General features: G+C 38.0%; 1 protein-coding gene across 1 annotated transcript in view; it reads left to right on the forward strand.

The window, feature by feature from the left end:
* Nucleotides 1-27138, forward strand: part of IQCH (IQ motif containing H) — a 236982-nt gene that overhangs the window by 29007 nt on the left and 180837 nt on the right. The window contains 1 exon segment of the mRNA XM_019968175.2: nucleotides 8263-8379. Within this exon segment, the coding sequence (XP_019823734.2) occupies nucleotides 8263-8379 (117 nt within the window).

The following is a 27138-nucleotide window of genomic DNA, read 5'->3' on the forward strand; positions in this document are numbered from 1 at the left end:
CAATAATGCTGTTTTTCTGTAATTAGTTACCATCCAGGTGGTTTACATATATAAAGAGGTTTATACTTTACAGTGTACATAGTTGTAGCTAATGGGACAGGTAATTAAACATGGTATTTGGAGTTATTTCTATTAAAAATGGGCAAAAGTAGGCCCTTAGGCCTGTATATTCTAACAACACTATGCCACAGGAAAATTAACAACTTGAAACTTGGGGAAAATAAAGAAAGAAGCTGAATAAATTGTTTATTTTTTTTTTTACAAAAGATTTCTATGAGAAGATTCAAGTAGATACATATTTATGACTCATAGCATCTTTTCCAGAATCATAAGCTATTTATTACAACTGAAAAGCATACTCAAAATTTATTATTAATATATGGTATCCCGTGGTTCAATGACATTTCAAAGATGGCATCCCAAATATCTCTTGCCTCTCTCCCTGGCTTACCAGGGGATGCTAACTTCTGGGCATGTAGGGGGACCTCATTCCCTGGCCACCAACTCACGAGAGCTGCTTGTAGCAAAGATAGGGAGGTTGTGGAATTAGCAACTGGCCCCTGTGCCATAAGAGTTGGACAGGATGCACCTTTGGCCCACACGACTGCTATAAGCTGATGACTGTGTCACCATGGCATCTTGTAAGAATAACAGAAACATAGTAACACCAAAAGATGCCTTCCCTCACGGGTGTGCTATTTCATTTCTTCACATGTTTTGATGTTAATGCTACTATGTGTTAGGTGCTAGAATGCAGATTTTACTGCTGTCGGTGTTCACAGCCTATAGTCAGGCATTCTACAGACAGAGTGGCAAGTGTGGTATTAGAGGTTTGACAAAAGTACTCTGGCCAGGGGGATATGCTGAATGCCTGGGCTTGTACCCAGTAAGTACATCATCTCTAAGATCTGTTTCAAGCACAGCAATCTCTGACCTCCATGTCCTGGCCTTCCAGTTCATATAATATGTTCTTCCAACAGTTTTTCATTACCGTGAGGACATTCAATCCACTGGCCCCTCATTATTTCACTATTTATCACTTTTGTACTTGATTTCTTAACTAGATTAGATTGATGGCTGTGGCAGAAATTGTTAATTTCATTGTTAATATTCATCCGACATCTGCATTACTATAAACTGTGATTTTGTTCAGGATGGCATCATGCCAAGAGGAATAAGTGTCCTCATTTCTGAGCCTTCTTTGCAGTTAAGTTTGACCACGTGTCCCAGTTCTGTCCAGTGGGTACTGAGTGGCAGTCTCCTGAAGTTGGTTCTAGGGGATGTTTTGCTTTCCTGGTGAGAGGGTATAGTAACAACTGGCGTGTCCCTTCTCCCCTTCCTCTCTTTCTCTCCCCTGAACACAGCCATGACATCTGGAGTTGCAGCAAGCATCCTGCAACCATGAGGTGACAAGCACAGGAACCAAAGGCAACACTCTGAAGATGGTTAGGACATAGAGGAGGAAAGGGACTGGGCCCCAGAGGGTTTCCTGAGCTGCGGAGTTTTAGCTAAATATATGACTGCCCAATATAAAGATCCCGTTTTTCAGTGTCCCTTGCTGTTGGACATAACCATATGATCAAGTATTGGCTAATGAAATGTTGTTATTGTTTAATCACTAAGTCGTGTCTGACTTTTTTATGACCCTGTGGACTGTAGCCTGCCAGTTTCCTCTGTCCATGGGATTTTCCAAGCAAGAATACTGAAGAGGTTGCCATTTCCTTATCCAGTGAAATATTAGGTGGTGAGTATTTTGGGAAATTTTCTGGAAACCTCCTTAAATGATATCCAACTTTTGCTCTTCAATCCTTTTCTTCTCCTTTCTCTATTCTGCTGCCTGGAATGGAGCTGTGTTCACTGGGACTCTTGCAGCCATCTTAGGCCAGGAGGAGGAGGCCCATACATTAGGGATAGCAGAATACTAAACTGAAAGGGGCCTGGTCCTTGGCAACTTCCTGGACTTCCAGACCAACCCTGAACAGCTTATATCTGGACTTCATATACATGAGGACAATAAATTTGGTCTTATTGAAGTAATATTCTTCCAATGTTCAGTCACATAGACAAACATCCCTATTCCCATTACCATTATCCTTTTATAATCATATTTAATTTCTCTATCTCTAGATTTATGTTTCATGTTTTCTACCTTGTCAGAGTGGAAGAAATGTCCCTTCTCTGGTTAAAGCCAGCCTCTTATTTAGCTTAGCTCTTCCAGTTATTCGCCTCTCATTAATCATTGATTTCTGACTTCTCCATCATCCCCAGATCTTTGTGTGACTATCCCATTCAGGCCTCAGTGTACTTCTCACCTCCTCAGAGAGGCTCTCCTTGACCACCATGTTTAAGGCGGCCTCCCATTCTCCTAGGGTATTTTATTTAGAGCACTTATAGAAATGTAAAATTAAGTCTATATCTGTTTACATGGTTATTAACTGATTCCTCTCATTCCTTCAAGAATGTAAGATCCATGTGGACAAAAACTTGTTTTTATTCACCAACACCTCAATGAGGCTTTCCATAAATGTTGGAATGAATGAATGAATGTTGTGGGGAGTAGAGAAGGAGAGATGGAGGTTAGGCGAGATCTCCCAGAGGAAGTTGCACCTGATCCAAGTTTCAGTGTTAGTAACAGTGTGCCCAGAGAACAGCTGAAGGTCAGGGGGAAAAGAGGACATTCCCAGAAAATGGAAGAGCCTGCTCACCTGGAGAGGTGGAGAGAACATTTTATATGTGGAGGCTGGCTGGTCACTGAGCAGTCGTGAGGAAGTGGCAGAATACAGGGCTGCAAAGTAGGAAGGGTCCCTCTAAAGGAAACCACTAGAGGCGAGATACATGTTTCAGTTAGTAACCAGAGGTTCAGTCATACTGGAGGTCATGCAGACTCAAGGAGACCCATCTTAGGGCTCATTATAGAGGTCCATGTAATAATCAATGAGGGCACAGATCGGAGCAGTGCCTGTGGATATTCGAGAGGAAGTAAAGGATCTGACAGATAGGAAGCTGAATCAAGAGTGTATCAGTCAACATTTCTTTGTGATGTGGCAGCATGTTATGATGGAAAGAGGTTTTTGAAGACAGAGACATAAGCAAAATCCCGTCTCTTCACTTTGGGGTAGTATCACTTAGCCATTTATCCCCACTGGTAAAGAGGATAATTTCATATACTCCCTCTTGCCATTTTAAGGACTAAAGTACATCATTTGGATTATGACAACCCCCAACATATTATGGTGCCTGGCACAAAATGGGAGCTGAATAAATGTTAGCCCTCTCCCCTAACCTTCCTCTTGTTCTACAATTCAACTCCTACCAGAATCAAAAAACAGGATGGGCACATCTGAATGGAATTCAAATCTTAAGGCTTTGTGAACTTGAGGCACCTGGGCTTTTAGAAGCAGCTTGGGGTTAAGTGATGCTGTGATTGTTGGTCCCCTACCTAGCAGGGGTATAAGAGGGGATGTCATAAAGCACAGACGTATTATCACACCTAACGCTTAATATTACATTTGCCTGTAATACAGGAGACACAAAAGACTCGGGTTTAGTCCCTGGATTGGGAGGATCCCCTGGAGAAGGAAACGGCAACCCACTTCAGTATTCTTGCCTGAAAAACCCCAAGGACAGAGGAGCCTGGCAGGCTACAGTCCAAAAGGTCACAAAGAGTCAGACATGACTGAGTGAGCACAATACTATATAATTCTCAGTCCACGTTCAGTCTTCCCCAGTTGTCTTAGAACTATTTTTCTATTGTTTGTTTGAATCAGGATGTAAAACATGTCTGCACATTGCATTTGTTTTTTTGTTGTTGTTGTTTTATTCATTTTAAAAAACTGAAGCATAGTTGTACAGTATAAGTTACAGGTGTTACAATAAAATGATTCTCAATTTTTAAGGTTCTAGTTATTATAGAATATTGACTATATTCCCTATGTTGTACAATATCATGTGTTGCATTTGTATCTCATTTTATCTGTAACAGTTTGCTTCATGAAAAAAGTCACCATTGTAGGTCAACTATACTTCAGTTTTTAAAGGTCACTTATTTAAGAAATCAGGTCATTTCTCAAATAGGTTCACCACCCGCTTAGTGTGGATTTGTCTGAATCTCATGTCTTACAATCTCATGGTGTCATTTTACATGTGCCCCTGTCTCTAGTATTTCTTGTAAACTAGCAGTCCTATCTGGGCTTCCCTGGTGGCTCAGGTGGTAAAGAGTCCACCTGCAATGTGGGAGACCTGGGTTCAATCCCTGGGTTGGGAAGATCCCCTGGAGGAGGGCATGGCAACCCGCTCCAGTATTCTTGCCTGGAGAATCCCCATGGACAGAGCAGCCTGGAGGGCTACAATACATGGGGTCACAAGGAGTCGGACACAGCTGAGCACAGCACAGCAGCAGTTCTATCCAGAAGCTTGATTGGATGCAGGTGACGTCTTTTTGGTGGCAATACTTCACAGGTGGTACTGTGCACTTGCTTTTACTGTTTATCAGGAGGCAGTTTCTTTTTTCTTTTAGTGATGTTAAGATTGAGCTGTGAGTCTGTGTATTACCAGCTTGATCTAGTCTTATATAAAGTTCCCCACAACCTTTCACCCAATGATATTAGCAAAAACTGATATGTATCTAATTATTTCATTAGGGATTGCAAAGTGATGATTTTATAATTCTATCACTCCTTCTGCATTTATTAGCTTCTCTGAAGAACTTTCCCTTAGCAACTCTTTGGTGAACCTGAAAAGCAGATTTTTCAGGAAAAGCAGAATAAATACACGATTCTTTCTTTTATCTATCTTGTAGATTAATTGATCTATTTTATCAATTAGGTTTTGGGGAAGGGGGAAATATTAAGAACTATGGATTTTTATATATTTGAGGTGTTTCAGTGCATAAAGTATTACTTGTAGGATACTGAATAGTACTTTATCATTTGTGAGATGCTGAACACACATCAGTCACTTAAAATTCACAAACAACCCCCTGAAGGTAAAGTATTATTAATACTACCCAGTTTCACAAATGAAAAAATCTAGATCATATAGCTTGAAGTAGGATTTGGTGTCTACTGTTCTTTCAATTAAATATGATATTGGTTGAAAGAATCAGACAATTAAAGGTGACTGGATTCTTTTTCTTTTGAGATTAAATAGCAGGTACCTTTAACCAGTGGGACTAACCAGTGTACATTTAGAAGGCATTACTTTTGGCAAACACTGTTGAGAATAATGTTATGCTGATAATACTGTAACTTAGTAAATAGCTTGTCTCAACTTTGTTTGTGAAGCATTTCCATTTTGATTACTCTGTGTGGGATCTACTGCTCAGATGCATGTCATTTTATGGTCTGCTCATGTCTGGGGAGCTGGTATTATGTGCTGCCTAGTGTTTTTAATTCAGAACTTCTTTTGAAAGGAACCTTAGCCTCTCATGTTCAAGCCCTAGTTTTAATAGCATAAGCTATTTCCTTCTTATATCGCTTTGTGGGCATAGTAATAAAATAAATACCACAAAATCACTGATGAGATGAAAATTGAGCTCCCTGCTTCTGTGCAGCCATGTAGGTAAAACAGTAATTGGCTCTGATAATAACTTTTGTTCTTACAAACCAAAGTCTAAATGAGAGTCACATTTGATATATCTGCTTGTAATTACTATCAAAAGGAGGGAATACAAAGTTTAGATTGTTTAGTGACTCAAGATAGATTAAATAAATTGCTGTCTTTTCTTGAACAATTTAAGAAAATTTTCTTAAATTATTTCTGATATTTATCTTACTGTTGGCAAAAAATGATCATCTTCCAGAACATTGTTTTTATGCTTAATGGAATGATTAATTTTGTTTTTTAAAATCTATAATTGTTTTCCTTGAAAAACCTTTTTACTGGGTCTGATAATTTATTCTCATAAATATTTTCCTATACCTCTCTGTAGATTGTAAGATAAATTTAGGTTATGCATGTATATGGCAGTGATTTTCAGTGATACCATTTGACATTTTTATATCATTTAAATGTAGACTCTTAATATTTTTTAAAAGGGGAATTAAATCATATGTGCTACATATAATTTTGATATATCCATCCTTTGGTGTCAAAAGGGTAAATAATAGAATATTAATATTTAAAGGATCTTTTTATTGCTTTAGAAACTAATAAAGAATTGCTATTACAACCTGGCATTTCTGTTGAATTTCTGCTTACATTTCGATTTCTTTCCAGAAATATCTGTGTCCAGTGCCATAGAAATGTAAAAATGGAAGGGAACAACTAGATTTTAATGCCAGTTTTAATAATGATTCTAAATTTGATCGTTTTGTTTCTACACCAGTCCTATAGCCATGCAAAGTTGATGGAGCATAATAAAACTAAGAAAATGGCTATAGTTCACTGAGCCAATGATCCCAGAATTAAAAAGTTCTAACAAAGCTTAGACATGATAGATGAAGCTATTACCATCAATTTTATCCAGAATACACATTTTAAAAACACCCTAATTACAGAAACCACATCCAGTCAATATAATACATATTAGCAATTTCCCCATCCTTGGTAGGATGGAAATTATTCTGAAAGTTTAATTAAGAAGGAAAAAATTATGTTCAGGTATTAATTTCAATAAAAGAGGCGCTCAGCTTTCATGCAAAAACCCCAGAGTTGTGCTGTACATGTGGGTTACCCACACAAGGAAAGCCATTTGTAATTAGGCACTACATTATTTCTGTCACCACACGGACTTTAGAGAGAAAAGCTGTGCCTTATTTGTAACCTGTGTTCCTGCATGAGTTAAAGTGCACAATTGAGTGCAGTTACTTGGAGATTTTGTCTAAAAACTATGTTTTAAAAAATAAAAGGAAGGTTTGGAGGCTGTATTAAGAAATAACTTATCTAGACAGCATGCATTCCAAAGGTGTTTTTGTAGCCTTCCCCGTCACATTGACCTCAGGCACAGGCCATGTATGAATGCTTAGGATCAAAGAAATTACTGCAGCATGAGCTAATCTGTCTGGTTCCTATAACCATTTTAACAATTGCATCAGATCACCCTCAGAACTAGCACTATATTGAAAAGAAAACAGTGTTTTTAATTGCTCACAACACCTTTTAAAAAAAGTCACAAAGGCCACACATTGTATGATTTCATTTATAGGAAATATCCAGAATGGGCACATCCAAGAGAAAGAAAGCTGATTAGCAGTTGCCAGGCTCTGGGAGGAGGAGGGGATGAGCAGGAATTGTTAATGAGTGTGAGGTTTCTTATTGGGGTAATAAAAATGTTCTGGGATTAAGGTAGGGGTGATGGCGGTACAACATTGTGAATATGCTAAAGTTCACTAAATTTAAAACTCCCAAAAGACCTCAGAAACTCTCAGTACTACCATACTCCGTAAGTGTCAGCTTCCCTTTGAGCATCAACGCATAGAATGCTACCTTTTAGCACAGAATGCAAAACACGGGTGGGAGGTGTTGGGGGTTGATAATTCAATGGGAGACTGTCAAGTCTAGTGCCACATTTTGCAAATAAAGAAACTGACTTCCACAGAAGGAAAGTGACTTACCCAAGGTCACGCGCAGACAGTCCAGGGTAGAGCAAGACTGGATCCAGGCACCTGTCTGGTGCCCCTGCTCACCACCTCTATGCTGCCTACCCTGGTAGTCTATCTCAGCAGTAACTCACTTGAATTATTTTAAATGAGGAACACATGGTTCAAATGAGATGTGTGGGTTTTATTTTTTTCTAATGAAAGCATACATTTCCCCTAGAAAATAGCAAAATCTCTATGAAGGAGGAGATACATTTGTTGTGGTAAATTTACCAAGTCCTAACTGAGATTTACCTGTAAATGTCCCTTGAGAAAAGTGGCCACATTAACAGACCAAGGGAGCCCTCTACCTGCATAGTTGTAGTATAGATTTCATTGGGAAAATTCTTGACCTGGAAAGCTAAAACTAAATCGAGACCAGGTGTTCTACCCTTTGTCCACCTTGGTTGGCTTCTAGCAGTATTTTGGAGAAAATGAATGGTGGATTTTTATGAGTAACAGGGATTCAGAGAGGAAAATCTGCAGAAAATTCCTTTTCTGTGAATAAAAGACAAAATTAGTTACCTAAATAAAAGACCTAAAGATATATATATATATTTTTTTCCAGTGAGAATTACATTAAAATAATTATTCTCAAAGAACTTTATACTCCTTTGAGGATATAAAATGTTAACAAGCAGTTTTGTTCATCCAGCATGAAACTTTCATTGTTTCTTTGTTTCAGGGAAAGACAGGGTTGAATATAAAAATCATGCAGGATCCTGAAAGCATCCACCACAGAGCTGCTGTAAATGCGACCTATGGAATCAGTTTGCCATACATTAACCAGAGAAAAGCAAGTGTAAGTAATGAGTGGTTTTAATGAGCTCTTATTTTTTAGAATTAAAATTCATTCATTGGTGCTATAAGACATAAGGTAGATTTTAAGAATTGAATCCTTTTGTCCTTAGAATTTTTTGGAGATGAAATGGAGTGGCATTCATTCTGTTTGTAATTAGAAATGATGAAGAAAGTGTAAACTTCTTTTTAAAAGATCTATGTATAGATCATTCAAATTTTTCTATTTTATCTGATATCCCTAAATAAACTAGTACCATAATTTTAACTAATATCAAAATTTAACAAGAGGAAGTAATTTAACAACAAAAAGAATACAGAGCTGTTAAATATTTTCTTTTGTGTACAGGCTTCTCCTAGAAAAAGAAAAAAAAAAACAACAGCAAGGCATGAGCTTCAATTATATATGCTCATATAATAGGCAAAAATTTAAGAATATTTATTCTAAATCTGAAGAAAGTAGGGGTTGATCCTTTATGTTAGCAAAATGATGAGAAGGAAAAATAATAACAAGGAGACTGTCATTAAGGAATCTCAGAGTCTGTTCCTATTTTTGCCGTTGACTTGCTGCTGAGTGTCCCAAAGCAGGGATTGTACTCTTTCTGTGTTTCAGGGTTTTCTTAGAAGAACCAAGAGTAGAGCTTGATTTTAATTAGAAAAATTATTTTATTTGAGATCATTTCTAATATTGAAAATAATTACCAAAGTGATATCTATAATTTTTAAATACATTTTTTTTAACCTTTGGCTTTTCTCCAAAGCTCTTAAATGTATCCTTCAGTGAAATCAAAACTAAAAACAAGATTAATTTTAGAATTAAATTGCAAAGCCATTTCCAACCAGCATAATAGTCTCTTAATCTTTCAAATTTCCCACGTAGACATTTTCAACTGCCTACTTCATTCATGTAACCCTGAAATATATTTTTAGTTTCTTTATATGTGCTTTATGTTATTCTAACAGGGTTGGTTTAAGAGCATTTTATCATAGAAATCCTTTTATAGCCTAAGAAATACCTAGAAAGTTAGATATTTTTATTCCTGCTGAAACTTTATTTAAAATGTCACTGTGAATAATGTGAAAGGGTTTTTATCTGCTTCCCGTGAGCCCGAAGCCCTTGAAATAAAAATATTATTTCTCTGGCTGTACAGACAGAAGCAGATTTCGCTTTCGTTGTTGTTGGTTTTCCCCATCAGTCTAGAATTAATATTGGCTTAGCTGGGGGAGCGCTGAGGCTTTGTAGCCCAAGGCAATTGCAGCATGTCATGCAAACTTTTTCTGATGAGTATTGAAGTTTAAAAAGGCATACCTCAACATTTACAGGGGATTAAGCTTTGCTTTAATGAATCTGAACAAAAATTCTGACATAAACAGGGAATTCAAAACTATGTCCAAAATTTCCCAAGTAGGATATGTGCCTTGGATAGTGTACGCTTGTCCTTAGGACACAGAGGACTTGGGAGAGCACTTGGCCTTGTAAGATACAAGGATACAGTCAATGAGTGTACATTACCTAATGTACTCATTGTATGCTCATTGATTGTATTTAAGATCCTTTTTTCCCCCTGTAAAACTTGACTCCATAAAAATCTACACCAGATCACTTTAAAATGTAGGTACATTATGTCCCTCTTGCTCAAACTATTGGCATTTCAATCAAAATAGTTGACCCTATCATTTTACGTTGATATATGTATAGACGATGGTACTAAGTGAAAAACATATTCTCATTTCAGATTTGTAAAACAAGCATTGTGCAAAAGGTCCTATGAAAGAAATATTCCAGTGTTGGCTTTAAACAATCATGTGGAATACTTGGGAATAAATACAGTTGTGATTTACCACTTATGAAAATGTTTTTGAAAGCACGTACCCAAACTGAAGCAATGTGTCTAGCATTATGATGTATAGTTAATTAGAAAAACAGCATCAGAGCTAATTGCTTTTTATAACCACTCTAAACACTCAAAGGGGATTATTATTTGGCTGCTGAGGGCCATGTGTTTCCTTACTTCTTATGAAACTTGAACAGCTTATCAAAAGCCTATAAGTAATCTTAGATACTTTTGACAGAGCAAATTGGAATTTGTTGCTAATTTACATTACCAGTTCCCCAAAACTGGTGTTTTCTCCATTTTATGAAGAGGTGTATACTTTCTGATAATCACAGGCTGATGAAAAGATTTTAGTGCATTTAAAACACATACACTCTACATACACATATACCCACCCCCACAAAACTGCCTTCGGAATTATATATCCTGTAACTCTCTTGTGTAAAAGCAATTTACAAAAAAAGCATTAAAAGTAAAAGTCACTGATTTTTTTCAATATATTAAATTTGCCAAATTAAAACAAAAACCCTCTAACACATTCTTGAGTAGAGCCGTACAGGTTTGCATAGATAAGAAGAAATCTGTGATTCTGTTCATACTTACTCACTGACATTTAGTTCCAGTTAGACTTTATAATGCAATGCATTAAAAGATAGACTTTATAATGCAACACATTAAAAGATCTACAGAAAATTTGACTTTGATTTATTTTTTTTAAAAATAAGGGTTTCTTAAAAGGCTTGAAACATGTATCTGTTACCATGAATTTTAAAAGAACGATTATGAATGCATAACAAAATAGCCAAACAAAACATTGCTTTGAATTGCTGCACAAATAACTCTGATTATAACTGTTATGACCTAGAAAAGAATCATAAAAACATTTTTCTTTTTGGCAACGTATGAGTTGCTGTAGAATTATACCGGTTCTTTGGTCCCACTTTCCAAATAAATAAATATATAATGCAATGTAAACTTAGAATCTTTTATTTATTCATGAGGTTGGATTTAATACTATTATGATTTCTAGATTTTATGAGTCATATGTTATGCCGTGTTTTGCACTAACTTAGTTGGGTAGCAACCACACTTCACAAATCATAGTTTCATTCTTTACTGTTTCACTTAGGGTGTGTGTAGTAATCTCTCACTGAAAGCACATTCATTTCTGAAGTGATAAAGTAATGGAAAGTGAGGCAATTGTGTTAATGTCGAATGATTAGAAGAAGCACCAGAAGTAAGGTGGGGGTAAGTAGGAGGGGTAGGGGCAGAAAGAAGGACTATTTCACAACATGATTGCGTTTTAAGCCCATGCATATGGCCACAATTACAGTCTCAACATAATTTGGCAACGGTAGCAGAATTAGATTTAAACAAATTGATGTTACACTGCAGTAATTCAGAATGAGCTTGTTGCATTTATAAACCATAACAAGAAGCAGAGTGAATTAATAAACCCTTCTTGTCACTAAAAATAAAAAAGGGAATAATTGCTGAGATGGAGTTAACTTAACAGATGACTATAGTCAGCATCCTTTCAGCCTAGATATGGGAAAGTGAAGGTCACCCCCATCTCAGATGACAAAGAGGGAACATTTTGTTGGTAAACAAATTAATCTTTTGAAAGGTCGCCATTTGTTTTAAGTTTTTATCCAGTTCTTGTCATCTGGAATCAGAGATTGACTGTCATTTCACTAGGCAGGGGTGCAGTTGAAGCAGACAAAGCTGCTTCTGTACATATCAGCATTCCTTGACAAAACCCAGTGCCTGATTGTGATGCTATGGGCTGCTGGTTTACAGCTGTCTCCGGACAAGAATGGAGGCCCACCCCTGAATTCCAATAAGATGGGCCTGCATATTCCGCCTGCTGTAAGCTGGCCCTCTGCCCACAAGTAAAATGTATTGTAGTTCAAGCCAGCAATTATCTCTTTTACTTCCTTCTGTGCTGCTTCTGTTCCTTTTTTCCAAAAACAGATGTGGATATTCACTCAAGTTCTGCATCTCTATTCTTTCCCACACCTGCCAGGGCAGAATTTTGACAGAGGGAGCCAGCAGACAACAATCAGACGGGATTTCTGTGATAACAGTTTCAAAAGAGAATGTTGAATTTTCAGGAAATGTGGAGTCAGCATCTTGTCCCCCTCCCTTTCCCCAGGAGCATTTGGTAAATTAAATTAGTTGAACAAAAGGAAATAGCTTTAAAGACATTTAGAAATGCCACATCCTACTTATGACACACAGTCATTACCCAAGAGCTGCAATGGCATGTTCAACACCCCCATTCCTGTCACTAAAGAGAGGTTCCTCTTCAGGTTGTCTTGAGAGAGTTTCCAAGAAAACAATGACTTTTCATGTTCTTCTTGACTCCAAGCCTACTCCACCAGCGTAGTGGTGGTAAAGTGGTGTATTGGCTTTGGAGGCTGAGGTGATTGAGAACGTTAGTTCTGCTTTGGTTTGGAGTGCCGACAAACCTGGAGAAAGTGATGTGGCAAAGGCCACTGGCTCACATCTGGTTCTCTCACAAAAGCCCATCTGGAAGTGGGGAGAGGTAACTGGAGGCCATGTCCTCATCAGGTAACGCACATTCTCTAAGTCCTTGTGAACGCTGTTATTTCTTGAATTTCTGGGCTGAGATCCTGCATGCGTTCCCAAACCAACCCCACACCAAACTCCAGCCACTTTTTAGCTGGGAGCATCACATTTCTGGGTTAGACTGCCTGCTGTGGACTCTTATTAATAGAAGGAGAACCTCACAGAAATGGCCTCCATTTCCTTATGGGTAAAATGTCCATGATAAAAGAATCTCATAGGATTCTAATGAGTTTTTTGGGCTTTTTTGGCTGTGTTGGGCCTTAGCTGTGACATGCACGGGCTTTCCTTGTGGCCTTCGGACTCCAGAGAGCACAGGCTCAGCAGTTGTGGCACGGGCTCTCCAGCTGCAGCACACAGGCTTAGCTGCCCCACAGCAAGTGGGATCTTAGTTCCCTGACCAGGGATCGAACCTGTGTCCCCTGCATCAGAAGGCAGATTCTTAACTACTGGACTACCAAGGAAGTCCCAGGATTGTATTAAGATTTAAATGAAATAATTCAAAGCACTTAGCAAAGGTCCTGGTACAAATAAGTGCTCTGAAAGTTTCAGTTATGACTGTTGGCAATATCACATATTATCTTATGCCATGTTTTATACAGTCATTTAAAGCTTACATTACTGTAGGGGGTCAAGGGGGAGAACCAAAGTATCACTGAGGTTCCTTCCAGAGATTCTATTTAACATTTCACATGATGATGCCTTCTTTCCCATACTGCTATGGAGACAGTTGTCTGGTCCCTTTGTCTGTTTTTCACATCCTCCACTGCACCAAGCAGTGTTTTGCACATAATAGGAGAGGATTAATTGGTCTCATCCAGCCAGTCCTCACACTGAAGCTGTGTTACTTCTTGCCAAATCTGGAAGTGAAGTAATGGTTTTGCTGACTCTTAGTAGGCACAGGGCATCCTCCCACTTAGCCATCTGATGAAGTTTATCTGGTGAAACCCTCTTGTTCCTGGATTCTTGTAACAGCCTGGCCACGGTTTTGCTGACTCTTAGTAGGCACAGGGCATCCTCCCACTTAGCCATCTGATGAAGTTTATCTGGTGAAACCCTCTTGTTCCTGGATTCTTGTAACAGCCTGGCCACTAACTAACTTTATAAGCCAGTCACTCTAGTTCAGTTATTCTTATTTTCCTAGTTTATAAAATGGGGACGCTAGAATGGAGGCAGTCAGGTGGGAGGAAGGGCTTGGAGTTGAATGGATCCGAGTTGGGTCCTATTTGCCATTTTCCAGTTGTGTAACCCTAGGTAAGCAAATTAACATCTCTGATCCTCTGTTTCCTTCTTTGTAAAATCAGAATAATGGTGTTTACTAGGCTCAGGTGTTATGGGGATAATATAGATAATATATTATCGATAAGTATATTATAATTATCGATAATATATTAACATTGCTGGAACATAATAGGTGCTTAATAAGGTTCCTGTCTTTCCGGAAAATTTATGAATATTAAAAACCTCATACTTCTCTCTTTTTCACACCCTTGCATCCTAAAAAGGATCTGATTTGGTTCTTTTCACACTCCATTATAAGTGAGTAATAGGGTTTAATGCCCTGGTTTTCAAACTGTTGCAGAGAGCTCCAGTGAGCTTCAGGGAGCCTGCAAGCATTTAATTCATACTTCATTCATATTTCATTCAATTCATATTTCATTATAATTCATATTTATAAATAGCTCAAAATATTTAAGCTATTTTGAAGCATAATAAAGAACAAAAATACATATGTAAGTTAAACACCAAATTTTAATGCATTCGATACCATCAATGGGTTAGTTTGTGCTATTTGGTTAACTCCATGAGCACATGGGCATAGATGCGTGCATGTCGAGGTATGTGCGTGCGCACATTTGAATTTCTTTTAAGGGTGTTTTTTAAATTCGATATGGTTTATCTGTGTACCAGTCATATTTTGAAGTGCACATCCACTCATGTACACTCCTATAATAATCATACGAGATAAATAAGTGAAGATTAAATGAGCTAATACTTGTCAAGTTCTTAAAGCAGCTCCTAGCCCCAGGTAAGCATTCTATTAACATTAACTGGCATTAGTATTACATACAACACTTGTGTGCTCCCATCCGTTAAAAGCCAGGCAAGCTCTCTGGTGCACGTTTGGCACAGAATAATAGTGAACTGTACAATTACAATAATGCATATTGCATCCTGATGATATAGTATCATAAATTGTTTCATTGCTCATTTTAAGTTTGGGTTGGGCCTTACTTGATTCAGAACGTGCTATACAATCTGAATTGGACGTTGCAGGATCGCAGTGTTACTTTGTTTACATCTGCAGATAAAAAGTCAGCAGTAAAACATCGTCTTGGAATTTTGGACTCAGGTGCCAAACAAGATTAGATTGTTTTGAAACTGAATGAATATCTGAAAAAGAAAGGTGCTGAGATATCTGAAAATAAATTTAAATTGGACATGATGAACATCTTCAAATGGTCCATGGCACATTTGAAAAGTACTTTTGGTCATTCAGTTCTTCAATAATAACAGCCCTCATGAAGTATGCCAGACACTGTGTTAAGTGCTTTATGTACACTGTCTTACTTAACTTTTTCACCTATAAAATACATGCTAATCATTTACACATGAGGAAGCTGAGATTAAGATTAAGCTACTTGCCTAAGGTTATGAAGTCAGGAATTCAGGATTCAAATTATTTATTAATCTACTTGTCAAATATCCCCAAATTAAGTACTTACCAACTAATTTTTAATTACTAAGGAATATGAACAGTTGTTAAATATCATTAATAGTTTGAAACAAAAAATTCCTACTAGTCTATAAACTTCTGGATTATTTTAATTGAAGAAAATCCTGAGATAATAAATGCCATAACAAATCATTAGCTAGAAATTACTTATCTATTTACGTCAGGATTGTCTCCATCTTGTGCAGGCAAAATAAAATACAGAAATAAGGTGTATACTCTGATAAATGTTAGACTGCACTATTATCCATAAATCTTGATGTCATAATTTGTCTTTATCAAAATAGCCTGTTTCCAATGTTGTAAATACATATATATTCTTATTTACGTACAATACAGCATATAACATTATACTAAATTTGTATAAAACTTGCATCTATTTACCTATCAGCATTGTATTTAAAGTTACATCTGAAAAATAGATTCTACTACTGAATATAAATTTGAAAATCTTTGGCATAGAGAATTACCTCTCCCAGGGGTTTTTGCTTTTCAACAAGAGTAAATCCTCTATTTAATTAAACCAAAGGAGTTAGACTCTATTAAGGGATTTCAAGCATGAGTGGACAAGGAGAAGAGGGATTTGGGGGGTGCGGGAAGAGAGCCTTTGCATTGCCCTGGGTTCATCCCCGGTCAGCAGCCACCTGCTAACTAGCTGGCCCTGCTCCCTGATGTGATCCAGTGTCTTGGCACTTTGTGACTCGGGCTTTGGACTTGACTTTCCATATTTGTTTGACTCTGTAGTAAGAGGTTGTGTTTCTAACCTCATAGTTTGAAAAGCTAAAAATTTGAAAAGCTTTGTAAAGCTAAAAATTAGGCAGATGGAGGGGCCTGAGTCAGCACTGTGATAAGTTTGACACAAGGGGTTCATGGATAAAACTGTACTTCAGTGTAATTGGTTTCCAATGTAAGTTATTATGCAATTATAAAACCATTATTCTAAGAAAGTATACATAGCCTTCACCAGTTTGCCAAAGCGGTTCATGACACCCATCCACAAAAGTTAGAACTCTTTGTGATAGATCAAACTTTCCTTTCACACAAACTTCAAGTATGGGGCAAAGTATGCATCGTAACAGAGGAGTATCCTGAAAACTCTGTATTCTATATGGATGAAAGAGCTACTTCTCTTAGTTGATTGCACAGAAAACCCACCAATTGCCACTCGGATTTTCCTAAGAGTTGTGTCTTCATGAGTGAAAATATAAAACTTCATGTTTTTATCTACTGTGGCTTTTTTATTGCAAGGAGGAAAGTGGAATAGTTACAAAAATGGTAATGCTTGCAATATTACAGTGACTGGTCTGCTTAAAATGAAGCAAAGAAAAAATACCACAGCAAGTAGCACAACAGCATTAGCCACAAGAGAAATAGGCCTAACAGAATTGTTTTTTTTTAATCATAGCCCAGGTTAATTATCTACTGAGGGGTACTTGAGATGAAAAAATACTATTGCTGTGTTCTCCAATATTCTAACCCATTGTACCTTAAACTGTACTTGAATTCAAGTATACATTCTTGCTTTTTAAAACCTCTTTGGTAGAAAAAAAGCAAGTATCCACAATCCACAGTGGTTCACCCTATACTTTCTTTAAAAGCACAGTTTCTGAATCAGAATGTAATGTAAGCCCAGGAGGTATCTACTTGGAGACGATACCTCTCATTAGGCCGTGGAGTTGGGATAATATGTCAGCAAAACACCTGATTTAATTCCCATCTCTACCTTCGATGGTAATCTGAACAAATCTGTTTACAATTGGTAACTAAGAGATCTGAAAGTGTGCAACCATGCACACTCTTAGTGGAAAGAACCACAGATTGAGACAAAAGTCAGAGCACTAGGGTGCTCATCCTGCCTCTGCTGCTGCTATAAGCCTTCAGAGACTACATCACTTAGCCTCTAAAGATTGTATGCTGAGATGTCAAATTGACTTGTTCAGAGTCATCATTACAGCCACAGCCCCAGTGATGCAAGTCCCAGATTAACATGCCTCCTTTGGTGCCTTGTGGGACCACCATTCTCTCAGGGGAGGCAAGTCGTGATCAGTGTAACTGACAGATGGAGGCAAGCTTCAAGATAGGCCTTTGTGAAACTGATGGACATGGCTGAAAGCAGACCTGGTGTGTATTTTAAGCACTGGAAGCAACAGAAGCAAAGGCAAAGGTGGAGAATAATGAAGGTAATGGAGGATGGCTTAGAGATTTGCCCAGTCATGTTGACTTTTTATAAAGCAAGGAGCCAAAAGATGTGGTTCGATGTGTAGAGCCAATTGATGGATGCCCTGGAATGGGCCACTGAAATCTAATTGTGTGACCTCCATCTAGATCATAAAGAGAAGGGCTTAAGGCAGACAGTTTCTGAAATTAGATCACTTCTCCAGATGCTCTAACTGAAGGGCAGCTTGAGAATTCTCCTAGACAATCTCTCTCCCTTGATGTCCTCATTGGTTATTAAACTTTATTTCCTATCCTGTTGGGTATAAAGATTTCTTGAATAGCACTATCTGCTGAACTTGAGAGAAGTTCATGAAAATGCCTGATCAGAGTTCTACAGGCAGCACTTAACCTTTTACTTACCCTCTGTCTCTTTCCTATGAATGGCCACTGAGAGCTGGCTGTTCTAGAAGGATGGCTGAGACTTCCTCCTAACCTCTCTCTCGGTGCTGATACTGAATACCTCACTGCCGCCTAGAACTCTGCCACAGCCCTGTCCTGTCTTACCTCTTCCTCCAGTGCTGGTCAAAGCGGGTCTTGTTTGAGACAGGAGTTGTGGAGAGAGAAGGTTAAAGAATAGGAGTGGTTGATGCCTCGCCAATGCTTGCTGCCCTTCTCTCTGTCTTCTGCCCCCAAGTCACGCACTTCCTCCCGGTCAGTTATCAGCATCAGTACTCCTCCCCCACATTCAGCCTCTTACCAGCTCCCTGTGGTCCTGTCTGCTCATGCAAAGAAGCACCCAGGAGACTATCACAGTCCAAGTGTTTCCTAAAACATGGGTGTGTTTCCAAACTTATCATCTGTTTATACTAAATGGTGTCCATTTGATTGGCTTTTTCCTTCCTGAGTTTCTCCCTCTTTTGCAAGGAGTAAAAACCCTAAGGAAATCTTCCAAGTGTTCTTGTTTAGAACAGGAATCACAGAAGTAAATCCTCTTAGGCCCGCGAGGTGATAACTGACTGAAATGACCAGGTCTAAGAGCTGGGGTGCTGAACTGAGGAGAATGGCCCTTCTGACAGGAAACAGCTGCCTCAGCTCCAACCCTTTGGCTGGGTTTTCAAAAGAAGCTGGAAACTTGTATTCACATTTTTGGTGAAATCTCCTGATTTTCAAATATTTGCTCTGATAATTTAAAAAACTCTTTGACTACATAGCTATATCTGTCTTGCAGGTCAGCAATTGGCAGTTGAGAGCCCCCTGGAGGGCTAGTACTTGGGTGCAGCACAGGGTACAGCACTCTATAGGATTAGAGGTTGATTTTGTCAAAGTTGATCAATCTCTTGGGTGCAGCTGGACTCACAAGAGGCTGATGTATAAACTGGAATTCTGCTTTATTTATTCTAAGGAGGGCTATCGTGGCCAAACAGACCTGAATGTTCAAGTCAGCTGATCTGATGAGCATATTGTGCCCTTATTACAAAGCTCCACAGAAAGCCCTGCTAGAAGCCTGCTTGGTGAATAGAGAAACTGACTAAGGGTAATTAGCTGGACGATCTTCACGGTGAACAGCACCACACATTTATAGTCTGATGCATCCATCTGTGAAGCAACTCCTGCCAAAGGGATATGAGTACATCCCTGTGAAGTAAGTGCTTTATGGCACTGAGCAAATTTGATTCTCTGATTCAACTTTTTATAATAAATAGCTACTGTCTGCTTGGACTTGATTATGTGAATTACATTGCACTGTGATGAGCTTCTTAAACCGACAACCACATTTATCCCCTTGGAATAAATGATATTACCCCCATTTTACTGATTAAACAAACAAACTGTGGCTAAGGGAAATTAAGTTACTTGCTCCAGTCTTACAATCAATAAGTGGTAGAATCCAGATTCAAATCTAGGCCTACCTGATGTTAGAGCTTTCTTTTCTTTTCTCTCTTTCTTTCTTTTTTAATATTTCTCTCTTTGCTTACTTGGCTATGCCAGGTCTTATTTGCAGCATGCGGGCTCTCTAGTTGTGGCATATGGGATCTAGTTCCCTGAGCAGGGATGGAACCCGGACCCCTTGCATTAGGCAGCACAGAGTCTTTGCCACTGGGCCACTGTGGAAGTCCCTAGAGCCTATGTTCTTAACCAATGCCTTCCTCTTTACTAAGAAAGGGCAAGTTGCTCAGTTGTGTCCGACTCTTTTTGACCCCATGGACTATATGGTCCATGGAATTCTCCAGGCCAGAACACTGGAGTGGTTATCCTTTCCCTTCTCCAGGGGATCTTCCCAACCCAGGGATCAAACCATAGTCTCCCACATTGCAGGCAGATTCTTTACCAGCTGAGCCACAGGGGAAGCCCAAGAACACTGGAGTGGGTAGCCTATCCCTTCTCCAAGGGATCTTCCCGACCCAGGAATCAAACTGGGGTCTCCTGCATTGCAAGCAGATTCTTTACCAACTGAGCTATCAGGGAAGCCCTCTTTACTAAGTTCCTGGTAAAAAGACCACTCACCTTCAGCTGACTCTGGTTTCTTTGATGAGACTAACTAGACCACATTCCAACTTGGAGCCTGAGTCTTTCACGTTAAACCTCTACATGGAGCTGGCCACACTGATAATTTAGTTATTTTTCTGGTTTCACATTCAGAGTTGGGGTTGGGGTGAGGGAATATATCTCCTTGTCACTACTATAAATTTCTTCCCAAGTAACTGTATTACCCAGAAGAGGAAAGAGTCTCTAGCAGGAAGAAATAGGATGCATATGGGAGAAAAAGAGACAGATAAGAAAGGTGAGAAGGAACCAGTCCATAAAGAGAAGTATTCTTGGGGGATTTCCTGATGAGATAGCCTGCTTCGCTTGTCTTCCCCTATTTCCCAAGCCACCAGAGCCATAAGAGCAAGAATTCTCCTTTTCCCATGCCTTGCTGGTGAGAGGTCCAGAAATTTCCAGTCATTAGGTTCAATTGTACTAATATCTCGCATGAGTTTGCCTAAGGATCTTACCAGCTTAAGATGTTTCTAAGAAAACTTCTCTGAGTTTCAAAGTACTCATTTCCAATTCTAACTTAAATGGTCCTATTGTTACAGAAGGTTGTCAGGAGAAGCTGTGAACTGAAAACAGGCAGTCACCCCCAGAGAGGTAGCTGATACCCAAAAAGTCCTCTTCTCCACCCATTAAAAGATGCACTTGATACCTAATATTGGAGTCATTCAATATAAACACAATTTAGGGGAAAAGAGGATTGACTTTCAGTGAAGGATTTTCAAAGCTGTTACCTTGGCTTGGAATTATCATTTAATGGAAAACACTGAAATCTCAGGGGAAGTACCTGTCGCCATCTTTCCATAGTTTTGGGTTTATTATTCCATTTACCAGTAGTTTCAAGAGTAGGACCTAGATTTTACTAGAGGAGAGGGTAATTCCCCCACAACCTTGGGGGGAAGTAGAACTCTGTTCTAGTCTGGAGCATTTACAGGACACACAGCTGTGCTTCCAAGCAGAGCTGCCCTCTATGCTGAAATGTATCACCTGCTCGGGAAAATGCACATTAAGTAACACGCCTGAGTCCTTCTCTGTGTTGGGCATGGTGTTAAGTACAATATACATGGACTATCTCATGCAATCCTTTAATCCTACAAGTACTATTACTACTTTCATTTTGTATTTGGGGAAACTGAGGCAAAGGTGGTTAAATAACTCACCCAAAGCCACATAGCTCAAGGTCAAAGGGTCATAATTCAAACTCAGTCAGTCTGACTTCCAAGTTAGCATTCTTAATATACCACCTCTGGTAGCTTTGCGGATGGTGATACTGACCCACATCCAAGGAACAGAGCTGGGACCCTGCCCAAAATTAATTCCTTGATGACCAAGAAATTTGTGGAGAAATGTCTCTACCTTGGTCTGGAAATAAAAGTAAAAAATCAAACCACTTAGTGATAAGCTACATTAACTTAAGGATTAGAATAATAAGAGAAGCTGGTACTTTTCCCCCCTAGTTGTATTGAGATATATTTGACATGTAATGTTGTGTAAATTTAAGGTGTACGATGTCATGATTAGATACATATATTCCTTATGAAATGACTATGAGAATAAGATTGGTTAGCACATCTGTCATCTCACATAATTATCTTTGGTGTGAGTGAGTGTGTGTGTGCTGAGAACATGTAAGATCTATTCTCTAGAGTTGGTACTTTTAGCGTGAAAATTTTCCCCAGCTAGATTGTAAACCCGTTTGAGAGCAGGGACCATATTTCCAACATCAAGCAGAGTGCCCTAACTGGCCAGAATCCGGTGAAAATTAACTCTGATATGTGTATGTGGTTAAGGATTTTGAATAGAAAATTGTTAGGGAACTGTATAATTGAGATAGTCTGTGTTGAGTTAAGTAATGAAATACCATGTACCTCATTTGACTACATTTGTAGAGCTCTCCTCTTTCGGGTCATAAAAATGTCTTTCCAGATCTCTTCAGGTAGAATTAATTTTCTCTTCCTAGATCACTGCTGCATGCTTTTAAAGTCTTTACATGAATTTACTGAGCAATGTCAAAGAACAGTTGAATAAATAAAAAGATATATCATACTCCTGAAAAGGAAAAATGATTATAATAAAGATGCCAGTTCTCTCCAAATTAATCTTTATATCTAATGTAATTCCAATCAAAATTCTTACGGGTTTTATTTGGTTTGCATGGAATATTAATCTTTTCAACTTGCCAGTGTTCATCATCTTAAAAAATAATTGGGCAAAGACTTCACTTTTTTTCCTAAAGGATATTAATGAAGGTGAACTTTTTATACTTCTTATTAAAACATATGATATAGTTACAACAATTATAGATTGGGAGTTTGGAATTGACATATACACACTTATATTTAAAACAGATAACCAGTAAGGACCTACTGTCCAGCATAGGGAACTGTAATGATCTAATGGGAAAACAAGTTGAAGGAGAAGAGATACGTGTATATGTGTAACTGAATCACTTTGCTGTACACCCGAAAGTAACACAACATTGTTAATCACTCTACTTCAATATAAAATAAAAATTTAAGAAATAACAATTTTTAAAAATTAAAACAATTATAACAGCATCCTCTGGGCACAAAAATTAACAGACAGATTGATGGAATAAAAGAAATGAGCATAGATATTGGCATTAATATAAAAGTCACACTGTAAGTCAGTAGGAAAGGGAGGGCCTGTTAGATAAAGAGTGCTGAGTCATTTGGCTAAATATTTGGGAAAAAAGCATTAAGCTAATCCTAACCTTATAATCTAAACAAAAGAAAACTCCAAGTGGATTAAATTAAAAGTTAACAAAGAGGAAAAAAAGAAAACAATAAAAAAGAACTATTTTTTAAGTTAGTTAAAGGAAGATTTTTTTTTTAATTGAGGTATAGTTGATTTATAATATTGTATTAGTTTATGGTATACAGAAAAGTGATCAGTTATATATACATACATATATATGTACATACATATACATATGTGTGTACATATATGTACTCCCCAGGTGAGTCAATGGTAAAGAATCCGCCTGCCAATGCAAGAAATGCAGGAGATGTGGGTTTGATCCCTGGGTTGGGAAAATCCCCTGGAGGAGGAAATGGCAACCCGCTCTAGTATTCCTGCCTGGAGGATCCCATGAACAGAGGAGCCTGATAGACTGCAGTCCATGGGGTCGCACAGAGTCAGACGTGACTGAGCGACTGAGCACATAGGCACAGACATATGTATATAGATGTATGTGTGTGTGCATATATATATATTCTTTTTCAGATTCTTTTCCCTGACAGGTTATTACAAAATACTGAGTTCCCTGTGCTATAAAGTAGGTCCTTGTTGGTTATCTATTTTATATAAAGTAGTATGTTTCTGTTAATCCTAAACTCCCAATCTATCTCTCCCCATGCCTTCTTCTCTTGGTAACCATAAATTTGTTTTCCATGTGTGAGTGTGTTTCTGTTTTGTAGATAAGTTCATTTGTACTATTTTTTAGATTTCACATATAGTGTTATCATATGATACTTGTCTTTCTCTGACTCACTTCATTTCATATGATAATCTCTGGGTCCATCCATGTTGCTGCATATGGCATTGCTTCATTCTTTTTTGTCATGGCTGAGTCATATTCCAGGGTGTGTGAGTGAGTGTGTGTGTATGTCTGCACTGCATCTTCTTTATCCATTCATCTGTTGATGGACATTTAGGCTGTTTTTGTGGCTTGGCTATTGTGGTAATAAATAGTGCTGCTATGAACTCTGGGGTAGCTTTATCTTTTTGAATTAGAGTTTCCTCTGGATATATGCCCAGAAGTGGGATTGCTGCATCCTGTGGTAGCTGCAGTTTTAGTTTTTTAAGGAGCCTCCATAGTGGTCTCCAAAGTGACTGCCCCAATTTACATTCCCCCAACAGTGTAGAAGGGTTCCCTTTTATCCACAATCTCTCCAGCATTTATTATTTGTAGACATTTTGATGAAAAGGAAGATTTTTTCCCACACTGTTAATCTCATACAATATTAATAATCCTCATTACAAGAAAAGTCCACGTTTATCTTGGGCTCCAATCCTGGATTTGTCACTAACTTCTCTGTGATTTGGGGGCAAATTACTTACACTCTTTGGAACTTAGTTTGCTCATTTGTAAACTTAGGGCACTGGATCAGATCATCTCTAAGATATTATCCAGTTCTGACAATCCTGAATTTCAGAATCTGATCAAAATCTCTTTCCTTTGGCTCCCTTCTTTTCCCATTTGTATCCACCAACACAGGACATGTAAAACAGAAAGGTAGACCAGGTGAAGCTGTTTTCTCTTCTGACTGTGGATGTAAAATTCACAGAAGGCGTTAATGTTTTCATTTTTCCATAAATGCATTTAACAAAGTATTTATTAACAACCTGTTAGGTACCTGACCCTGTCCTAGTGACTTTTATATGTTATCACGGCATATTCAGAACATGTCAGAGAGATTATTACTCCCCTAATAATCTCAGGATTGTACAGGTTAAGATATACAACCAAGTCATGTAATTAACACATGGTTAACTCAGAATTTAGACATATATTTTCTTGACAGTCTGATTAAGTCTAGGAAAATTATTTCCAGAGAATCTGTGCAAAAAGGACAAACACTTACACACACACGCACGCACGCACGCACGCACGCACGCACTGACGGTATTAAGATGAACTGGTTAAGAATCCGCCTGCAATTCAGAAGACCTGAGCTCAATCCCTGAGTTGGGAAGATCCCCTGGAGAAGGGAAAGGATAACCGCTCCAGTATGCCGGCCTGGAGAATTCCATGGACTGTATAGTCCATGGGGTCGCAAACAGTCGGACATGACTGAGCGGCTATCACACACACAATATACTTTAAAAATCAGCTTCTTAATTAAATGAACAATGTAATTTTTCATGGGCTTAATTTATATTTGGGAGTCCTTCATTGAGTTAAAAATACTTGAACTAGAAGCATTCCTAACCTGCTTTCAGGTTTGCTTAGGCATCTCTTCTGGAGACTTCACTGATACAACATAGAAATTATGGCAAAGCCCAGTGGAGTCATTGAAGTAAAAGTCTCAGTACTGCTCAGGAAGGGATGCCAAATTAAATAAAAAGAGCCCCAGCAGTTCTGCAGCTGCGTGCCAACCCAACTGCTGGTATGAAGTAAATGAGGACCAAACTTCATTTCACTTGTGACCCTAGCCGGTATTTAAACAAAAATGCCTAGAGACTGACACACTGTTCTATAATAAGGGATAAATATCAGTAGCAAAAATAATTATAAACAACGATAAACTACTCGCGAAGACTTTCTTAGATCTTAACTGAAAGGATTAATATTTAAACTCATTGCCTCTCTTGTGGTCCCTAGGAAAGGTTAAGATTGTAGATTATAAGCATTATATATACTGTAGTATATAGCCCTAAGGTTACAGAAGAAAAATTATATAGATAGTAGAATTACTCCAGTTACTTTCCTTTCCGTGTCTTTGACAATATTCACCAGTATGCAAAAATCACAAACATAAGCAAACCAGTTTTTTTTTCCCCTCTAGTATGAGATGTAATAAACATGCAGGTGAAAGGCCAGCACTTCATTATTCTCTCTTACTTTTCTAGATTTTTTGAATCTGGAGAGATTACTTTTCCAGATTTTAGAAATTTCTATTGGAAGGCTACAAATTAATGCTGTTAAATATAGAGAGACAAAATAGAAACAAGAAATAGAGTTTCATCTGTCAGTCTGAGTCTATCAGCAAATCCTGAGTCCATTATGTTTCAAGTTCCTTCAAAGAAAAATTTCATGTAAAATCAAGTTATCACTCATCTTTTGACTTTGCAGAATGGTCTAATAGTAACAAATTACAGCAAGTACTGTTGTTAGCTACGTTTTAATTCTTTGATCGTTTTTTTCCAAAATGTGTTCCAAAGAATACTGGTTCTTTGGAATGTTAATAGGTATTCCATGAAAGAAAAGTTTTGTGTCCCATAAGATTGGGGACCACGACGTTAAAGAGAGACAGACTGACTGTCACACCATTAGGCCACCTGGAGTCACTAACATGCTGATGTCCAGTATGAATCTTTAGAAGGAGGGTAGCCAATGCCATTAGTAATGTTTCCAAAATTTCCTCAGAATTCTTTTTTTTTTGCAGAACAGCTATAGACCATATTCAAAGGAACAAACTTTGAAAATTTTTGCTTAAGGGCTGGATTTTATTGTAACTATTTTTAATGGAAAAATTTTTAGACGATATTACATATTTTCCTTCTTTAGTCACATTTTACTGAAATTTAATATTTTCTTGGGGATTTTGGGGCATCAAAACAAACTCCACTTTCTTCTTCTTTTTTTTTTTTTTTAATGTGATGTACTGTTCAGGGCCTGTGAGGTGTGCAGATACTTACACCTTAGACTTCTCTGTGTTTCATATAATATTTCTTTTGGCACCTCTTCCATGGTCACCTCTACTCACCACATTCTTTGAGTCTGTTCAGAATCCCAGGGTGATTTCTACTACTTACCACCCTTTTATCGTCCTGAGACCCTTCTCAGTTCTGAGAACGGTGACCTTCTGTGTGCCCTTTCTTTTCCTCCCTCCTTCCCCACTTCTATCTTTCTCTCCTGTTCTGTTTCTCTCTTTCCTATTTCTAATATGGGTAATTTATGAGTTCTCTTTTTCTTGATCATTCTCCCTCGGGTTTATCTATTTTATTAGTCTTTTCTAAGAATCACTTTGGGCTTTGTTGATTTTCTCTGTTAATTGTTTTCTATTTCATTTGTTTCTCTCTTTTTTAATTCTCTTCTTTTCACTTGAGTTTATTTTACTCTTTTTTTAAAAGCTTCTTAAGGTAGAACATTAGATCACTGACTTTAGACCTTTCTTATTTTCTAAAATAAGCATTTAAACTTGATAAGTTTTTCTCTAAGCAGTTT

Source organism: Bos indicus, chromosome 10 (genome assembly GCF_029378745.1).
Source record: "Bos indicus isolate NIAB-ARS_2022 breed Sahiwal x Tharparkar chromosome 10, NIAB-ARS_B.indTharparkar_mat_pri_1.0, whole genome shotgun sequence".
In the NCBI taxonomy this organism is placed as follows: Eukaryota; Metazoa; Chordata; class Mammalia; order Artiodactyla; family Bovidae; genus Bos; species Bos indicus.